At 32.6% G+C, this 17,679-nt stretch overlaps 1 protein-coding gene across 2 annotated transcripts in view; it reads right to left on the reverse strand.

The window, feature by feature from the left end:
- The window catches only part of FAF1 (Fas associated factor 1), a 355,099-nt gene that overhangs the window by 156,609 nt on the left and 180,811 nt on the right, over positions 1–17,679 (reverse strand). For both annotated transcript variants that reach the window (XM_015595280.2, XM_006919177.3), the window contains exon 8: positions 9,192–9,278. In XM_015595280.2, coding sequence (XP_015450766.1) covers positions 9,192–9,278 — 87 coding nt within the window. The remainder of the gene's footprint in view (positions 1–9,191; positions 9,279–17,679) is intronic.

Below are 17,679 nucleotides of genomic sequence, written 5' to 3' on the forward strand. Positions count from 1 at the left end.
GCAACTGTCATTAGGTGCACATTTAAGATTGTTATGTCTTCTTAATGAGTTGTTCTTTAAATCATGACGAAATGTCTCTCTTTAGTCCTGGTAATATGCCTTTTCTGTTTCTTGTCTGATGTTAATATGGCCATTACAGTTTTCTTATGTTTAGTTTGCCTGGTAAATATTTTTCCACTCATTTATGTTTACCTTATCATTGCCATATTTAAAGCATGTTTCTTATAGGCAGCATACAGTTGAGTCTTGCTTTTTAACATTCATTTCAACAACCACTGTCCTTTAATGTGTAGACCATTTATATTTACTGTAATTATCAGTGGTTGGATTTAAACCTACCACTTTGCTATTTGTTTTATATGTATTCCATCTTTGTTCCTTTTTCTTTTTTTGCCTTACTTTTAAAATTATTTTTAAGTATTCCATTTTATCTCTTTTAATCTTATTAGCTATACATTTTTGTGTGTTTTTTTTAAGTTGTTGCTCTAAGGTTTATAATATGTATCTTTAATATAACAGACTACCTTATACCACTCCATGTATAACACAGGAACCCTACAGCAGTATAATTCTACTCTGCCTTTTGTGCTATTGTCATATATTTTACCTCTATATATGTTCAAAACTCCACATTACTTGTTATTTTTCTTTAAGCAGTTATCTTTTAAAGAAATTAAAAACATAAGGAAAAATGTCATATTTAATCCATTTTTATATTACTAGCTCTTTTCATACTTCTATAGAGAACCAAGTTTATTTTGTTATCATTTTCTTTTTGCCTAAATAACTCCCTTCAATATTTCTTGTGCAGGTTTGCTAGCACTAAATTCTCTCAGGTTTTGTTTGTGTGAAAGTCTATTTTGCCTTCAGTTTTGAAAGATTATTTTTATCTAATTTAGAATTCTAAGTTGTCATTTTTTTTTTAATCTTTCAGTACTTTTAAAATATCACTCGACTGTTTTGTTTGGCTTGCATTGTTTCTGATGAGAACTATAGTCTATAATTGTTCCCACGTGTAATATGTATTTTTCTATTCTGTATGCTTTCAAGTTTTTCTCTTAATCACTTATTTTCAGCAATTTGATTATGATACTCCTTAGGATAGAATTCTTTGTGTTTATCTTTCACATAGGGTTCATTGAGCTTCTTGGATCTATAAGTTTTATAGTTTTCATCAAATATGGAAATTATTCAGAAATTATTTCTTCAAAATTCCTTTTTGTTTTTGACCTCTGTCTCTCCACCCCTCATCTTTTCTCTCCTTCTAGGACTCCAACTGCTTGATTTTATCCCAGAGGTCACTGATACTTTGTACATTTACTGTTGACATTTTTCTCTCCATGCTTCAGTTTAGATAGTTTCTATTGGTACATCTTCAAGTTCACTAGTCTTTTCTTCAACAGTTTCTAATCTGTTGTTAAGCCCATCCAGAGGAACTTTCATTTCAGATATCATATTGTTTATCTCTAGAAGAATATATTATTCTATTTTATATGTTTATTCTTTCCTCATTGAGTTCATGTTTCTCTTTAAATCCTTGAGCATATTCATAATATTTACGATAGCTAAAGTCTCTATCTGCTAGTTTAATTAAATCACATGCATGTCTGCTTCTTTTGACTGATTTCTCTTCTGGTTATGTGTGAGATTTTCCTACTTGATCATATATGTATAGTAACTTTTAATTGGATGCTGGACTCTGTTCTTTTGGGCAGTTATCTGTTAAGCAGCTCTTTCCTTCTGAAAGTTGTTTTTAACCTTTGAAAAGGGCAGTCCTAGAGTAGCCTTTACTCTAGGATGAGTTTACCCACCACACTAAGGTGTAATTCTTCTGGGGGTATCTCTTGAATACCCCATGTATTCACTGAGGTGTCTCTACTATGTCTGGTAGGTACTCACGATTCCTAATTCTACGTGAGCTCTGAGAATTGTTTGCCTTACAGCTCCCAGTTAATTGTTCTTTTTCCTGGCGGTTGTTTTTTTGCCCAGTCTCCTAGAATTTCACCCTTTGCATGCACAGATTGGTATTCAGCTAAAGACTAGGGCAACTCTATGTAGTTTTCTGGAGTTTTTTCTCTGCTAGTATTCTGCCTTGGAAAGTTTAGCTGCCTTGACTTCGGTGAACTCCAGTCTCTTCAAACTAAATAAAATCATCAGGTTCCATTTTGGTTTCTTCTCCCTGCTCTGGGATCCAAAAATGGCCTCCAAGCAGAATGTAAGACTACAATATGGCTCATTTATTTCCTTCTTTAGAGTCCTTACTACCTGTTGTCTAATATCTGACCACAGTTGTTTCACATATTTAATTCAGTCTTCTAGCTGTTTATTGAGGGAATACAATTCCCATTGCGGTTATCCCATCATGGGCAAAAGAAGTAGTCTACAGAATTGAGATTTTGATCAACTGAAATCAAGATTCACAGCATCAGGTTTTAGTGCTTGTAAATCTCCTCTTGGGGGCTGTTTCACTTCCATATATTCTCCCTCATGCTGACTGAGGAAACATGTCCCTAGAGTGCTTCATCCACCCTCCTGAACTTTTCACTCTCTCTGTTAAGGGTACAGTCCATTTCACAACTTTTCATTCCTTTTAAAATCAAACTGCCTTCTACTACTTTCAAAGTTGTTCTTTCTGTCTGTTTAGTCTTTGCCTGTGTTATTTGTAGAAGACTCCATATGTTGACAAGGGCAATGACCCCCCTGAAGCTACTGAGTCTCACTACTGTCAGAAGCAACATTATCTACGACCTTGCCAAATAAAGAAAAAGCCAGTGAAAATGTCCAAAGATTGCCTAAATTTGTCTGACCTAGGACAAGCTAACAAAATAATTTAAATAGCAGATGATCCTGAAACCATCAAAGAATGCTTCTGATTCTGCATGTGTATGCAATATAAAGAAGGTGCTTACTCAAGGGAAAAGGACCTAATGTTTGTTGACTGTCTACTAAATGCCAGGCATTACACCAGAGATTGGCAAACTTTTTCTATAAAGGACCAAACGGTAAATATTTTAGGCTTTGTGGGCCATGTGGTTTTGTTGCAACTGAACATCCCTGTTGTTAGTTGTAGTAAAACCAGCTGTATACAATACGTAAACAAATGAGTGTGACTGTGTTCCAATAAAACATTATTTACAAAACCAGATGGTGCGTGAGATGTGGACTGACAGTCATAATTGCCAAACCCTACATTATTTATGTACTTTACATATTAAGTAAAACCATATGAAATTGCTAATAATCACTTTGTCCTCAAAAATGACAATTTCGTGTGGTTCAACATATTATGTTAATCAATTTAATCTTCACAATAGACTTTCTAGGGTGTTAACATCATTCTCATTTTGCAGATGAAGAAACTGAAATTCATACATTAAGTAACATCCAAATAAGGGCAATATGGGATTCAATGAACTTGTATTCTCTCTCTCTCTCTATCTCTCTCTCTCTCTCTCTCTCTCTCTCTCTCTCTCTCTCTCTCTCTCTCACACACACACACACACACACACACACTAGTACAAATCAGCTCAGTGTGGCTTCTCATTCCTACCTGTTATCTTACTTGCCATTAAAAAAATATTGAGTTTTGATAACTTCATTTAATTAGAAGGAAAATAAACTGATATCTCAAACAGTGTATCGAGTTACCATGATCATATAAATTCATCATTTAGTTGTTTATAGTCATAGATATAAATTTAGTGGAGCTCCGAATAATTCAAATGAGTGAATGTATAAAATACTATGTTTGATCCTGCACAATAAGCAAAGATGAAAAAAAGTTCTTACTTCCAATTTTCAGAATTTACAAAAGGGAGAAACACAAATACAGTAGTCCTCTTTATCTGTGACTTTGCTTTCTGTGGTTTCAGTTACTGATAGTCAACTGTGGTCTGAAAATATTAAGTGAAAAATTCCAGAAATAAACAATTTGGAAGTTTTAAATTGCATGCCATTCTGAGTAGCAGGATGAAATCTTGTTCTGTCTCACTCTGTCCCAACCGGGATGTCAATCATCCCTTTGCCTGGTGTATCCATGCTGTATATACTACCTGCCTGTTAGTTACTTGGTAGCTTTCCCAGTTATCAGATGGACTGTTGTGTTATCACAATACTTGTGTTCAAGTGACTCTTATTTTACTTAACAGTGGCCCCAAAGTGCAAGAGTTAGTGACACTGGAAATTCAAATATGCCAAAAAGAAGCCATAAAGTGTTTCCTTTAAGTGAAAAGGCACGCATGTATAGGAAAAACCATAGTATATATAGGGTTTGGTACTATCTGCAGTTTCAGACATCCACTGGAATCTTGGAATATATCCTTTGTGGATAAGAGGGACTACTGTGCACAAATTAAAATGTAATCAGATGTCCCTTTTTCTGGGAAGCCATTTTTTACCATTCTCATCTATTAGCAACATTGGAATGAAGGAATAACAAAATTAAAAAATGAAAATAATTTAAATAGAAGAATAGAACTATAAACTAATTTCTAAGAAGGCTGAAAAAGGTGGCATAAAAAGAGATATAGGCAAAATTTCTTAAAGAAAAGTTTTGAAGGAAGGAGATAATTGCAATAGGTATTCTAGATAGAAGGAACAGATTAAATGACAGAGTGAGAGAGAGAGCACCAAATATATTTGAGAAACAGACAAATGAGCTTTTAGCTAAACTGAAATTTTTATGGTATCACATTCATTTATTCAAGAAATATTTATTAAGCATTTACTTTTGGCCTGTATAGGAAAATAAACCTAGAAGGAAAGTTTCAGACCAAAGAATAAAGGATTTTAAATGCCAGCATAAAAATCTGTACATAATCAGCAAGTATTGGGTTGTCATAAAGATGAGTAAGCAAGGTTGAACATGATTCATTTGGCACTTCAGAAATATTTACCTTGCAGAAATAGATGGAATGACTACAGTGGAGGCTTACGAGTTACTTAGTAGGTAACAACAGTGTGATAAGCATGTTGTAATTGTGAGAGTCTGGATCTCCACAGTAGCTCCTGTAAATTGGAGGGCAGGGATCTGGTGTCTGGGAAATGTCCATAATTTGACACCAGCCCAACACAATGTATGGGGTCCAAGTTATAGAAGAAAATGGCTCTCATCTAAAGGGTCAAAGATAACATTCTCTCATTTATAAAATCTTTATTTTTATTTTTTTAAAAAAGGAAGGTTGGGGGGGTGTGTGGTTTTATTTTTATTTTACAAAAAAGACACAGTATGATAATTCTGCTTAGAAATAATCTTATTTTCATTGTGAAAGTATTTAAGAAGTAGCTTTCTCACTCTTAACACATGCCTAAGGACTTATGATTCTAAAATTCCTAATTTCTCAAATCCTGAATTAACCTTCCTTAGCCAATGATAAAATCATAGATCATTAGTAACCTCAAAAGAAAAAAAAGGCACAAAACAAAAAAGTTAAAAAACTAAAGGATGTTTCCTCCTAATTTAAGCATTATTAAAACTTGGAGTTTTATAAACCACATATATTCAAATTTTCTGCATTACAGTAAGGTGTCCAGACATAATTCACCCTGCTAAATTCATTTTTACTCTCTGGAAACCAAGAGCATCCTTGTTAAAGTGTAAAATGAGATTTTCGCCGACTTGCAACTCCTTGTTCTCACAGCTGAACTGTCACAGCATGAAAACATTCCCCTACTGGTGAAGCTTTAGATACCTATTTCCCTGGTGAAAGAGTGCAAAAGGAACTGAAAGAGTTAGTGACAATTCATACAGTATCCCATACCCCATTAGAGTATGACTATAAGCAAAGAAAATATTTTAACTCTGAAGCGAGATGGGACAACAATGCTTTAAATGATTGTTGACTTCACTGAGTAGTGCTGAAAATGTCAAAAGATTGTAGTCTATCAGGTTCATAAGAGACTCAAGATTATACAAGAATCTAATTAGAAGAAGTCTATTTCTTTGTCCTGTTTGCTAAGTCAAAGGTTAATGAGAAATACACTGAAGAAAACATCTCCTGTGTGACGGCAAAGTAATTTCTCATGAATATAAAAAACATAAATGAAAAAGTTCTTTATTAACTTCTTGTTCTTTATTAACTTCTTTTTAAAAATAGCTTTACTACGGTATAATTGACATGCCATAAAATTCACTCATTTTTAAAGTGTTCAATTCAATAATTTTTAGTAAATTTACAATTGCACAACTATCACTACAACCTAATTTTAGAACATTTCTATCATTCTAAATCCATTAACTTCTTAATCTAAGATATTTCCATAAACTCATGGAAGCCACTGGTATCTAAAGCTACTATATATTCAAAGCCACACAAATCTCTGAAACCAAGCAGGAAAAGTGCAAACTAACCTTGCTTTAACGACCTTTATAACCAATACTCTACTCTGGCACTGGGAAGAAAATGTTCAGGTGCTTTCTCTGAAAGTTAAACCATTCTAAGTATTAAGTTATGGCACACTGTCTTGGAAAGAAATTAATTATATTTTTGTTGGTAACACATTTCAGGCTGTTTACACAGCTGACATTTCTCAGCTGTACCCAATTCGTGCCCTAGGCTGTGAGGACTATCTTGTTTTGTAGCAGATGCCTCCACTTGAATGATTTAAATAAGTATAAAAACACTATTTTCTGCAACAATATAGATTACAAGCACCAGCTTTATGAGTTTTTATAGTCCTAATGAAAGAACAGTTCCATGACATTTCTTTGGCTAGGGTCTCCTTAGAAGACACAGTTATAAGCCATTTTTGCCAAAACTCAAGCACTGGAGCTAGTGGATGGATCTGCTACGGCACCAGTCAAAAGCAGCCTGGCCCTAAACATCTTTGTTGTATCAAATCATGCAGCTCAAGGCAACATCCTGCCAATGTGGCAACATTTGCTCTGGGGAGATGTGGGCAGGCATCATTTCACAGGTTCTGGGACAAGGTGCAAATATGAATAATGAGGCAAAAAGAATCAAGCCTCTTAATGGAGATTGCCTCTTGTGTTTGCTGTGACTTAGATGCAACACCAGGTAGCATTATAATCTTGGATATGGTGAATTTTAGCTGTTTTCCTATTTTCCTACAGTGATGAAATTGCATTAGACCTCTTGGTAAAAATTTAAATATTTTAACAGTCATTAAAACATGGGCCTCATAAAAGACTGTGTCAACTCAATTCAATGATTAAAACCTAAAATGTATAAGGCCCTATGCTACAGAAGAATTTATCATATTTCACTAAATTTGCATATCACTCTTGGAACTTGCATCTGATAAGCCTATTTTAGTCTGGCTTCTACAAGTGTAGGATCCAAGAGTAGTTGGCTTTTCCAAATGTGAAGTGCTACATTTCTGGACTTTATTATCTGATATTCTTGTTTTAAACCAGAAAATTACTTTTTTAAACATTTTATTAAAGAAATTTTCAGACATATACAAAAGTTGAGAGAATAGTATATAAACCCAAACTACATATTCCTCAGCTTCAATAATGATCAACAGATGGCTAACTTGAATTTACATTTATATTCCCCTCGCTCCCAACCCCATAGGTTATTTTGAAGCAAATCTCAGGTACCACTTCATTTACTTAAACCAGTCAATTTTTGCCTGTGATCCTTTTCTGAGTTATGTTAATATTAATTATCATTCTGACTCTCATTTATTGTCTACTTTGTGCCGGGTACTACTTTGCATACATATTATTGCTAATCCTCATAACAATGCTGCAAATTAGTGAAGTAACTGAAGCTCAGAGAACTTAAGTGACATGCTCAGATCTTATTTTCTTCTATTAATGCTATTATTTCTTATAGGAGGTTATGAGGCAATACTAAAAACATTTCTGATTTATGTCTTCTCAGGAAACAGAGGCTATCATTTATGAAAATTACTATCTTATTTTTGTAAAATTAAATGTAGCACATTTTCTGTCAAATTTCTCACTCCAATAGGGGAAAAGAAAAACCAACTAAAACTGACCACCACGTGGCCTTCCCCTTCGCCATGGACAATCAGCCAATAATTCTAACGATATACTATAATATTAATGTTAAAACCAGTTGTTTAGAAATAAATGTAAGTGCCTATAAAAAAACAATATTTTTCTGGAGGGGTTCACTTTAAACAAAAGTTTAGCTATTTTCTGATTAAAGTTTCCTGATCCACAAAGCATTTCTCAAAGGTACAGTGTTTAGATTGTGGAATAACTGGACTCAAGTGGCATCTACATAAACAAAATGTTTAAAAATGTTTCTGTCTTCCATAAAGAATTCTTTCATATTAAAATATATGACGGCAGTGCTCAAAAAGGGGTAGTAATTATTATCCAGATAGAAATATAATATTTACTAGAAAATACAAAAGGTTATTGAATTCTTACAATCATTATTTGTGTATTTATTATTACAAGATGTTTACAAAGTCTCAATTTTTTAGCCTTCTTTAAGAATTAGACTTAACTTCAGAAATCCTTGAAATATTCTGATTTTTACTTAAAAAAAAAATGGGTATCTGGTTAGAACAATCAAGATGATGGGTGAAAGTGGCCAAAATGTAATTTCAGTTGACCTCCTTAAATGATAAAATTTACTCTCTTGGAAAACAATAATTACTTAGAAACAGGGTAGAGATAGTAAAGGTTTTAAAATTTATAATAGGAAAATCACTATAAGTCAATATAATAGGTAAAAATGACAGACTAAATCTTTTCTTCCGATTTTTTATGGTAGTAAAAATTATGGGTATATTTAAGAATAGAGTACTATTAATATTAACTGTAAAAATTAACTATTCTTTAAAGTACTAGTCTACTATGGGAAATGTAATTTTAAAATTAAATATGTAATGATTAGTTGATTTTAGCATATCTGTAATTTAGGAAAAATATTTTTGTGTTTGGGATATTTCACCTGAAATGTCTGAATATATTCTTTTCATCAAGGAAAAACTTAAGTCAAATCAAGCAGCACTAAGTTCCTCATATTGATATTGTAATATTATCAATAGAATGCTAATCTGCTTAGCTTATGACATCTGTTCAAGTGAACTCAAATTATTATAACTCCTTATTTTCAAATTATGTATTTGATTTTTTTCAATGGAGCCTTCAAAGCATTAGTTTCTGCTTATTATCACAGCCAGTTAGACTGAAAGTGGCAAAAGAGAGAGGAGGATATAAAACTGATAAGTCAAATGTCACTTACTGAGTCATCGGTGGCAGAAGTTGGCCAGCCCTCCCATAACTGATGGCGAACAGGGATGCTCGTAAGGTCATACACATTTCTTTTTACCTATAAAAAGAGACAGTGCGATTAAAACAGGTTACCATAAGACTTAGGATAGGTGCCAATTTATGTGGTATACACTGTACTTCCTCTGTTTTCTTCTAGATTCAAAACAAGAATTTGAAACTAGAAAAGCACAAGTCAGAAAAAATTTTGTAAAATAATCTAAACCAAATTTAAAAGCAGATTCTCAATGAAGGCTAGATGAAATAATAGTTCAAGAAATATCACCCCCTCTGCTGATTGTTTTTATGTATTTCTAGATGGCTTCGAGTTTCTTTTCAGTTAAGAAACTTCAGGTACATAGTAAGCCTAGGACAGACTATAATTATAAATTTTTATAATCTAATTTTTAAAATGACTCAGGATGTACAATAGTTCAAACGAAGATGTATTTCAAGTTTCTAGGTGGTAGAGAGGAGTTGTAGTTTCTGTGTGTGTGTGTGTGTGTGTGTGTGTGTGTGTGTGTGTGGAGGGGGCAGGAGTAAACATGAGGTTATTTTTATTGTTTGATGTAAGCTTCAAAGATATAAAAACTTATTAATAAAGCAACACAGATTATTTCTTTGAAATCATCCCAAATTAAAAACTATTATAACAGAATATTTAACAGAGAGCTATCCATTAATATACTATTTAGGCCCTTCTTGAAAAGAAAATACAGTAATAATACTTCTTATTTTAAATACTGAAAAACTATTGTTCTCAACATGCAATAATTATACCTTTCACTTTAAAAAAGTGGGGATAAGTAATTTACCAGAATAAAGTCTTGGAAGGTTAAACTCTATATTATCCAGTAAGTATCATATCTTTCTTCAGTTTAAAATAGGTTATAAAAATTCTATTTTGTTTTGTATTTAAAAAGAAAAAATAATTATAAAATCGTAAGAATGGAGAGATTATCTATCTTAACTCCTTAGTTATAGGATGACCCTACTGTAACAAATGAAGCTAGCATTGAATGTTGCACATAATATGTTCAATAACAAGACTTCAGTACGTAAAACAAGCAGTATTCATTCATGTTCTTAAAATGCAGAAGTCTAAAGTATCAAGTTGTCCAATTACAGCATTTTGCATCACATTACTGTTTATTATACATAAACACATCTAAGTTACCTTTCCAGTGAAACAGAGATATATATTCACTGGGGAAAGGAAAAAACCAAAACACAACACGGAATTCAATCTATTTTTATCTCTAATGTACACCTGTGAAAAAAGACTTAGTAAATGAGAACTGAGGAGCTTGGAGGCGTGGCTTGATCCCCACTCAATTCAAACAAACAGCTTTTCTTCAGAGGTTCTTAGCAATGGCCAGTCTACCATGCGGTATTTTGTTTATGGTCAGTCACACCAAGTTTGAAAATTTTCATTAGTCATTATCAACACAATTTAACCAAATGTAACTGGGCTAACCTCTGACCACTTCCACTAGCTAAGACTACTTTGCCATGCTTAAACATTAGTGCTTTTAAAGAGGAAGGTGTTCCATAAATCCAAAGCATTATATTAATAAAAGAAAGAGATAGGACAGAAGAGGGGAATATGAAAAGACTTTAGGCCTCAAGGCCAAAAACATTCCTTTCTTAAAGTTATTTTTCAATTACGTTGTCTAGATATACCAAGCTTCATCAGCTATTTTTGAAGAAAAAAAAAAGGCAGGACAAATATTTGTATTTGTTTGGAAAGGTTGCAGCAAGGCTATCCCAGCATTGGAGAGTATACACAAATACTATGAGCTGAGTATACAAACAAGTAACTTTGGATTGGGATTCTTTAAATTCCACCTTAATTCCAAAACACAACAATATGGTATTATGAAATAAACAGTATTTTTCTTCTTTCATTAACTCATCTGTAACTGCACTGAATTGAATAACATTCCTTTGCTATTCTAAGCCTGAAAAGCATGTTCTGGCTATAGTGTTATGTTGGTATAAAGCACAATGCCAGACTGATGTGCTGAACAAAAGTGATCAAAGTTAGAGTAATGTTAGCCATTGCACAAGTATTTGGCTTCATTGTTCTCCCCAGAATGACATGTGTTAAGCAACTTGTCATAGAATAAACTGGTTAATGCAGACAGAACTTGGCTGAGAGGGTACAAAGTAAAGCATATTAGGCTAATGATTGATTGTTCTAATGGAAAAGATAAATTCACAGAGATTCTGAGATTAAATCAAGAGTCTTGTGTTAAACCGCAATCACTAAACAATAACTTAGGTGAAAACAAATTAGTCTTTCAAAAATAATTCCACATTTGTCAGCATTATAACCATAGGCAGGTTTTAACATTATATGGAAGAAACATAAATGATAAGATAGCAAAAGTAGAAAATGGGTGATGGTTTTACTAATGGAGATATAAAAATTCCATTATCTTTACTGATGGTTTTCTTTCATTAAAATTTTAAGTCACAATTCTGCGGGGCAGGAAAAAATATGAAATGTGCAAAAGTAAAAATTATTCTTTTAAAATATTAAGAAAGCCTGAGTGACAAATTACAGCTGTGTATAAAATGATGCAGATGATTAAGGTCATCATGAATCAAATGAAGGACATAGTTCCCTCAGACAAGGAAGGAGAGAGAGAGAGGGAGGAAGGAGGGAGAGAGAAGGACTAAAAAGGGGGAGGAGAGAGGGAGGGGGAGGAGAAAAGAAGAGGGAAGGGGAGAGATTGAGAGATCAACTGATTGATCTGAGAGATTTGAGAGCACTTGAGAGAGGGAGAAAAGAACACACACAGCCTGGGTTGCTGTAGCTGGCATGCCCAGCTGCCATTATTGTGCTACTTCTGATGGAATTTCATCTTTAGAGATTTGTGTTAAATTCCAGTTAAAGACAAGTGGCACTTCAAGGGTAACATTTCCTGAGGGCCTTTTTGTCTTACACATTTTCTTTGATCAGCATTGGCTCAAGATCATGCTGAACCTTCATAATCTTTTCAATTCTTGTTGTGTATTAAGCTCTAAATCTGTGAGACTTCAGGCTGCTAAACTATGCAAATGTTTCACTTAGTTATGAAGAAATTTAATAAATGCTTTGATTACCAGCTGAACATCAAAAAATATGTTACAAACTATATTGTATTTGGATCAAGTGTTCTAAACTGACAACAGATTTTCCAGTTTTCTAGATTTTCTAAAAGGAGAATTTCATTTCTTCCCCACTGCTTCAGATAAGACAGTTGCTTGAGACTAAGAAAAAATGTAAATCAGATTAACTTGAAATGGTACAGAATTAATACAGCACTGATTGTTTATTATTTGCTTTTCATTGTTAATAAACATCTATATACTAAAATTAATGTAAAATACTAAGCAATGATCTCCATTTCAAACTTCATATTTCCTCATTATGGAAATCTCATTGATAAACAAAGCACTGGGAAATATGAAATCATATATTCATCTCTCACAAAATTTTCTTTTGAGTTCCGTAGATTTTCAAACAATTTTTGTTTTTAGTTAAATTTTATCAGCATTTTTAACAAAAATATTCTTAGGAAGTTACTCTGCTAAACTATATTTTGAGGCTCGGATTTAGCATAACATGAGTTGTGTAAATTGAAAAACAAAAACTTAGTAGATAACTTTGTCATCTATAATAAAATCATTTCTTGTGAGCTAAATGTTGGTCAAACTGTTGAAAAACATTTCAGGAAATTTTAAATCTCATTCAGGAATAATACCTATTTTCCAAGTGAAACAGTTAATAGAAAGAAAAGTCACAAAGTTTAAGCTGTTGTGGCATAAAGAGAGGCAGAGAACAAGATTTCTAGTCTTAAATTTTCCCCAGCTTTTACTGTGGGCCAGTTGATAGAACCTCGCTGAGACTTAGTTTACTCAGTATTAAAGAGAATAAAACAACATCACTTCCTAGTTTCAAAGCTCTAAAATTCCATGGTTTGATGAAAATATTGGAGATCTAATCCTAGGAACAGGAAGAGCAAAATATATCTAAGACAAGTAATGAAGGAATGTTTCAACCATTAAGGCTAGAAAATGGAAGAAAAATTGTAAAGAGTTAATAAATACAACACATCAAAAAAGAAAATGCGAATAATTTCAGGTAAGGAATAAACACTTAAGGTGATTTATTTTTCTTGGATGAAGAAACGTCGTTGTTTTTGCTTGTATTACACTAAAAAGTCTAGATTTTTATAAAAGACTAAATAATATTTTCCCCTTATGAGATCTCATCTGAAAATAAAGCCTGTCATAGTGGTTTCCCAAATAACTGTTCCATCAACCAAATGTTATCAGTGAGGCTATGGCTTGACAGACTACCAGCAGCTAAGTGATATAGTTATAAAGTTCTATTAATTTATTTCAACATCTTTAAAATTTTATACTCAGATCCTTGATTCTTTACATATCAAATATTTTAATACGGCAAAAATTAGAAAATATTTCATTGCCATGGGCTTGCAGCAGCTATCACCCTGGTTTCTAGCACCCTGGTTTCTAGATTTTCTGAATTAAGACTACTATGGCAAATTATAACCCTTACAAAAAGCATTCTGAACCTACAGACATCTATCTCATTCTCTCATCAACCTTAGAAGAAAAAGACTTTTGGTCATATTAGAACCTGAACTTATCCAAATTTTAAATGTATCAAACTTCAAACTCCAAGTACTTCCTACTATCAAATGATGCTCTGGTTAAAAGTTTGCTAAATAATAATTGCCCTAAACACATTAGTATTTGTGTGTGTGTGTATGTATACGTATTTAAATCAAAATAATGCACCCAGTTTCCTAGCAATCACTGGTGCTCTGAAAGGCGTATAGTTAAGAAACCAATCACTTCTGATTCAGACTAGGGTTTGAACACACACTTCATATCCAAGACTTTTCTTTTTCTTCTACTTTTTTTTTTAAACATATTATATACTCATTGCAGTTGCACATGAATTTGTTTTACTAAGATGCAAGTTAAAACCCTCCTAAAAATCCTTCCTGAACAAAAACACTTGAAACCGGATGGTGCAAAGGGAATGAGAAGGTGGCATCAGTAATCAAATGTTAATTAGCAAGCTTTTTTTCCCTCTTCCCTCAGGGCTGGCCTGTGTTGGAGAATTCAAATCAGAAATCAATGCTCCAAGTGTTTAACTATTACTTCTTCTCATTAACCATTTAAAAGACTCGGCAATTCTCTCCTCATAAAAACAGTAACTTGAGACATTTCTTTTCTCAAATACCATCTTTCCAGAAAACAATGAAGATGTTGTTTGAAATAAACTATAAAACTGAAGTTGCTTTCAATCAGGCTTTGAACTGACTATATTCTGCTGTTTTAAAAACATCTTTGGCTTCAACCGAATTCTTCATTCCAACAACTGTAACTAAGTTTTGCTTTGTATACTATACTTGAAAAACTTATTACACCCCTTGTCTATAAATAAATTTGACAATTAGCATCTTAAGAGATCACTCGGATGACGATAAAACTGATCAAATACAAAAACTGCTTTAAATGCACATAGTTGGAAATGGATTTTAGCCATCCTGAAAAACTACCAAGGATAAGATTTAACACTGTGATTAGAAATATGGTTATATTCAAAATTCTATCCTAAAAGTTTGATGTGGGTGAAAATGATACAAAAATTGCAAAGTTAGATATTTAAAGTGATTGAATTAACAATCATAAATTTATTAAAATGAATTCATATCTTTAAAGGTTAATCCTGATTTTTAAAAAGAATTCCTAAAGTGTTAAGAAACTGTTTACAGATGAGTAAGGCTGAGTATATTTCACAAACAGTAAAGATGCTAAATTTTAGCTTTCCAGGGGGGAAAAAAAGTTTAGAGATATTGTGAAGTTGCAGAAACTGAAATCATAAACAACAAAAAATGGACCAATTATTATTACATAAATATAATATGAGAACTACAACAGTGGTTCTCAAAGTATGGTGTCTGGACAAGCAGTATTAGTATTCCTTGGAAACTACAGGATTTCAAAATGTGGGGGACCCATCCAGACCTAGTGTATTGGAAACTCTGGGACCCAGCAATCTGTGTTTTAACAAGCCCTCTGGGTAATTCTCACTAGACCAAAGTTTAAGAAGCATTGTTTCAGGATGTGTGAATTAGAGGCTCTCCCAGATAGCCATGCCTCTCTAGTTTACTGATTCTTAAGTTCTGAGAAGTCTTGCCTAAAGTGGCCAGTCTTTTTTGAGAATGAATATGTTTAATAAACATTTGTTACAATTCTAGAAATGCTATTAATTTTGTCTGGATGATAAGGTGATCATTTTTAGTCCAAGAAATTAATGAGAAAAGGCGCTACCTCTTCACTACAGACTACATGGCACCAAAATAATGGATAATAATTGATACATAATAATCTTCATCATTGAAAATCTGTGTTCATCTTCAGTTTTTCTGCCTTAAGCTTAACTACTTTCTGGCTATAATATATATTTGGATATTGCAGTTAAACTTCAAATCTACAAAAAAAAAAAAATGATTAATCACATTAAATAAACTTGGAAGATAACTGTACACATCAGCGAAATTGAAGAAATGCCCCTAAACACCAGAGAACTATGTTTGAAGCAAACGAAAGACGAAACAGCTTTTGTTGTTACTGATTTTGTCTCTCTCTCACAGGCTAGCTGGAACAAGACCCAAAAGAAAAACAGTGCGAGGTTAACCTCCTATCAGTCAGTCAAGACCTTGTCCTCAAGGGCAATATTTCCTCTCTATACTTTATGGAAACAGTGAGAGAGCCAAGTTTTTCCAACTATTTAATGATCTAATAGATATAAATGTTTTTTTTATAAACATTTAAATAAAACATCAGTCACTCAATAAATGCTCTTAAAAATTCCCCTTTTCAAAATCAAGTAAATTAATCATTTTGTAAGTCTTTGCAGAAAGGAAAACATAAATTAAGTCAAAAGTCAATCCTAGAAATAACGAGAACCATTATAAGAACATTTTTACAAGTTTTACTTTAACCTAAAACCATTTTATAAAGCTCAATTTTATGTACTACTTCAAAGATTGGCTACATAAATGAATAAACACTTGTACACCAGAAATGTTTTAATTTTTAAGGCTGAATTTTAGTAGACAATTTGATATAATGCAGTAGCAATGTACAAGTTAGTCTTAGACATAATTATACATGTAAACCAAATATTTAGCTACAAGGATATTCATTGCAGCCCTGTTTATCATCACATACACACACACACACACACACACACAACTGGCATAAGTTTAATATCTGATAATAGGATAGTTAAATAAATAAATGAAATACTATGCAGCCATTAATATAATGATGTAGAACCAGGATCAGCAAAGCACAGCCTAAAGGACAAATCCAAGTGTGCTGTCTGCTTTTATAAATAATGTTGTATTGAAACACCACCACTACCATTTATTTCTATACTGTCTGTGGCTGCACTACCATGATGGTATAGTTAGTAGATGCAATAGAATCTGTATGACCTGCAAAGCCTGAAATATTTATTATTTAGCCTTTAAAGAAAAAGTTTGTTGACCCCAATGTAGAACAATATTTAATAACATTAAAAGTCATTACACATTAAAAAAAACTAGGTTACAAAATTATATACTTTTCTGCTTAAGTTATATGTATACATATACATATATATAAAAACGTACATATGTATGTATACTATATGTTATGCACAGAAAAAAGGTATACGACAAATATTAAAATTTCCCTCTGTATTATGGGATTATGACTCATTTTTATTTTCTGTATATCTATCTTTTCTAAGTTTCTATTACTTCTGTAATAAGAAATTTAAAAAAACTTTTTTGTTTTTTCATTCAAAGTAAATATATACACTCGGAGTCAGAACAACCTGGTTTTCATTTTAGCTATGCCACTAATTATCTGAGTGACCCTGAGCAAAGGAAATGAGAAGGATAGAGAAAGGCAACTGAACATTTATTAAGCAACTTCTATAAACCAAGAATTAGGTTTTATGTTAACATATGATCCTTATAATACCTTTTACATGTATTATCTTCATTTTACAAATGAAGAAACTGAGGCTCAGAGACAATAATAATTTGCCAAAGGTTACTCCAACTAGTAAATGGTCAGATTAGGATTTAATTTAATTTAGTTCTGTAGTCTAGATTTTCTTCATGACTGTGACATATTTCCTCTTAGACTGAATTTTCTTCTGTAAAATAAAGGTTTGTAATAAGTTACCTTTAAAATTCTTTCCCACCTGACACTTTCATAGTTGTAATATTTAAGAATTTTCTATGAGACCATTTACACTTACTCTGAACAGTAGGCATTAAGTGGTAATAAGAGTGACCAACTATAAGCAAAAGAGATCACTAGATCTCTGTCATGAGATCCAGTGAGCCTTTTCACATTTGTTCTGCTGCAAGAGG

Source organism: Pteropus alecto, unplaced genomic scaffold, assembly GCF_000325575.1.
Source record: "Pteropus alecto unplaced genomic scaffold, ASM32557v1 scaffold25, whole genome shotgun sequence".
NCBI lineage: Eukaryota > Metazoa > Chordata > Mammalia > Chiroptera > Pteropodidae > Pteropus > Pteropus alecto.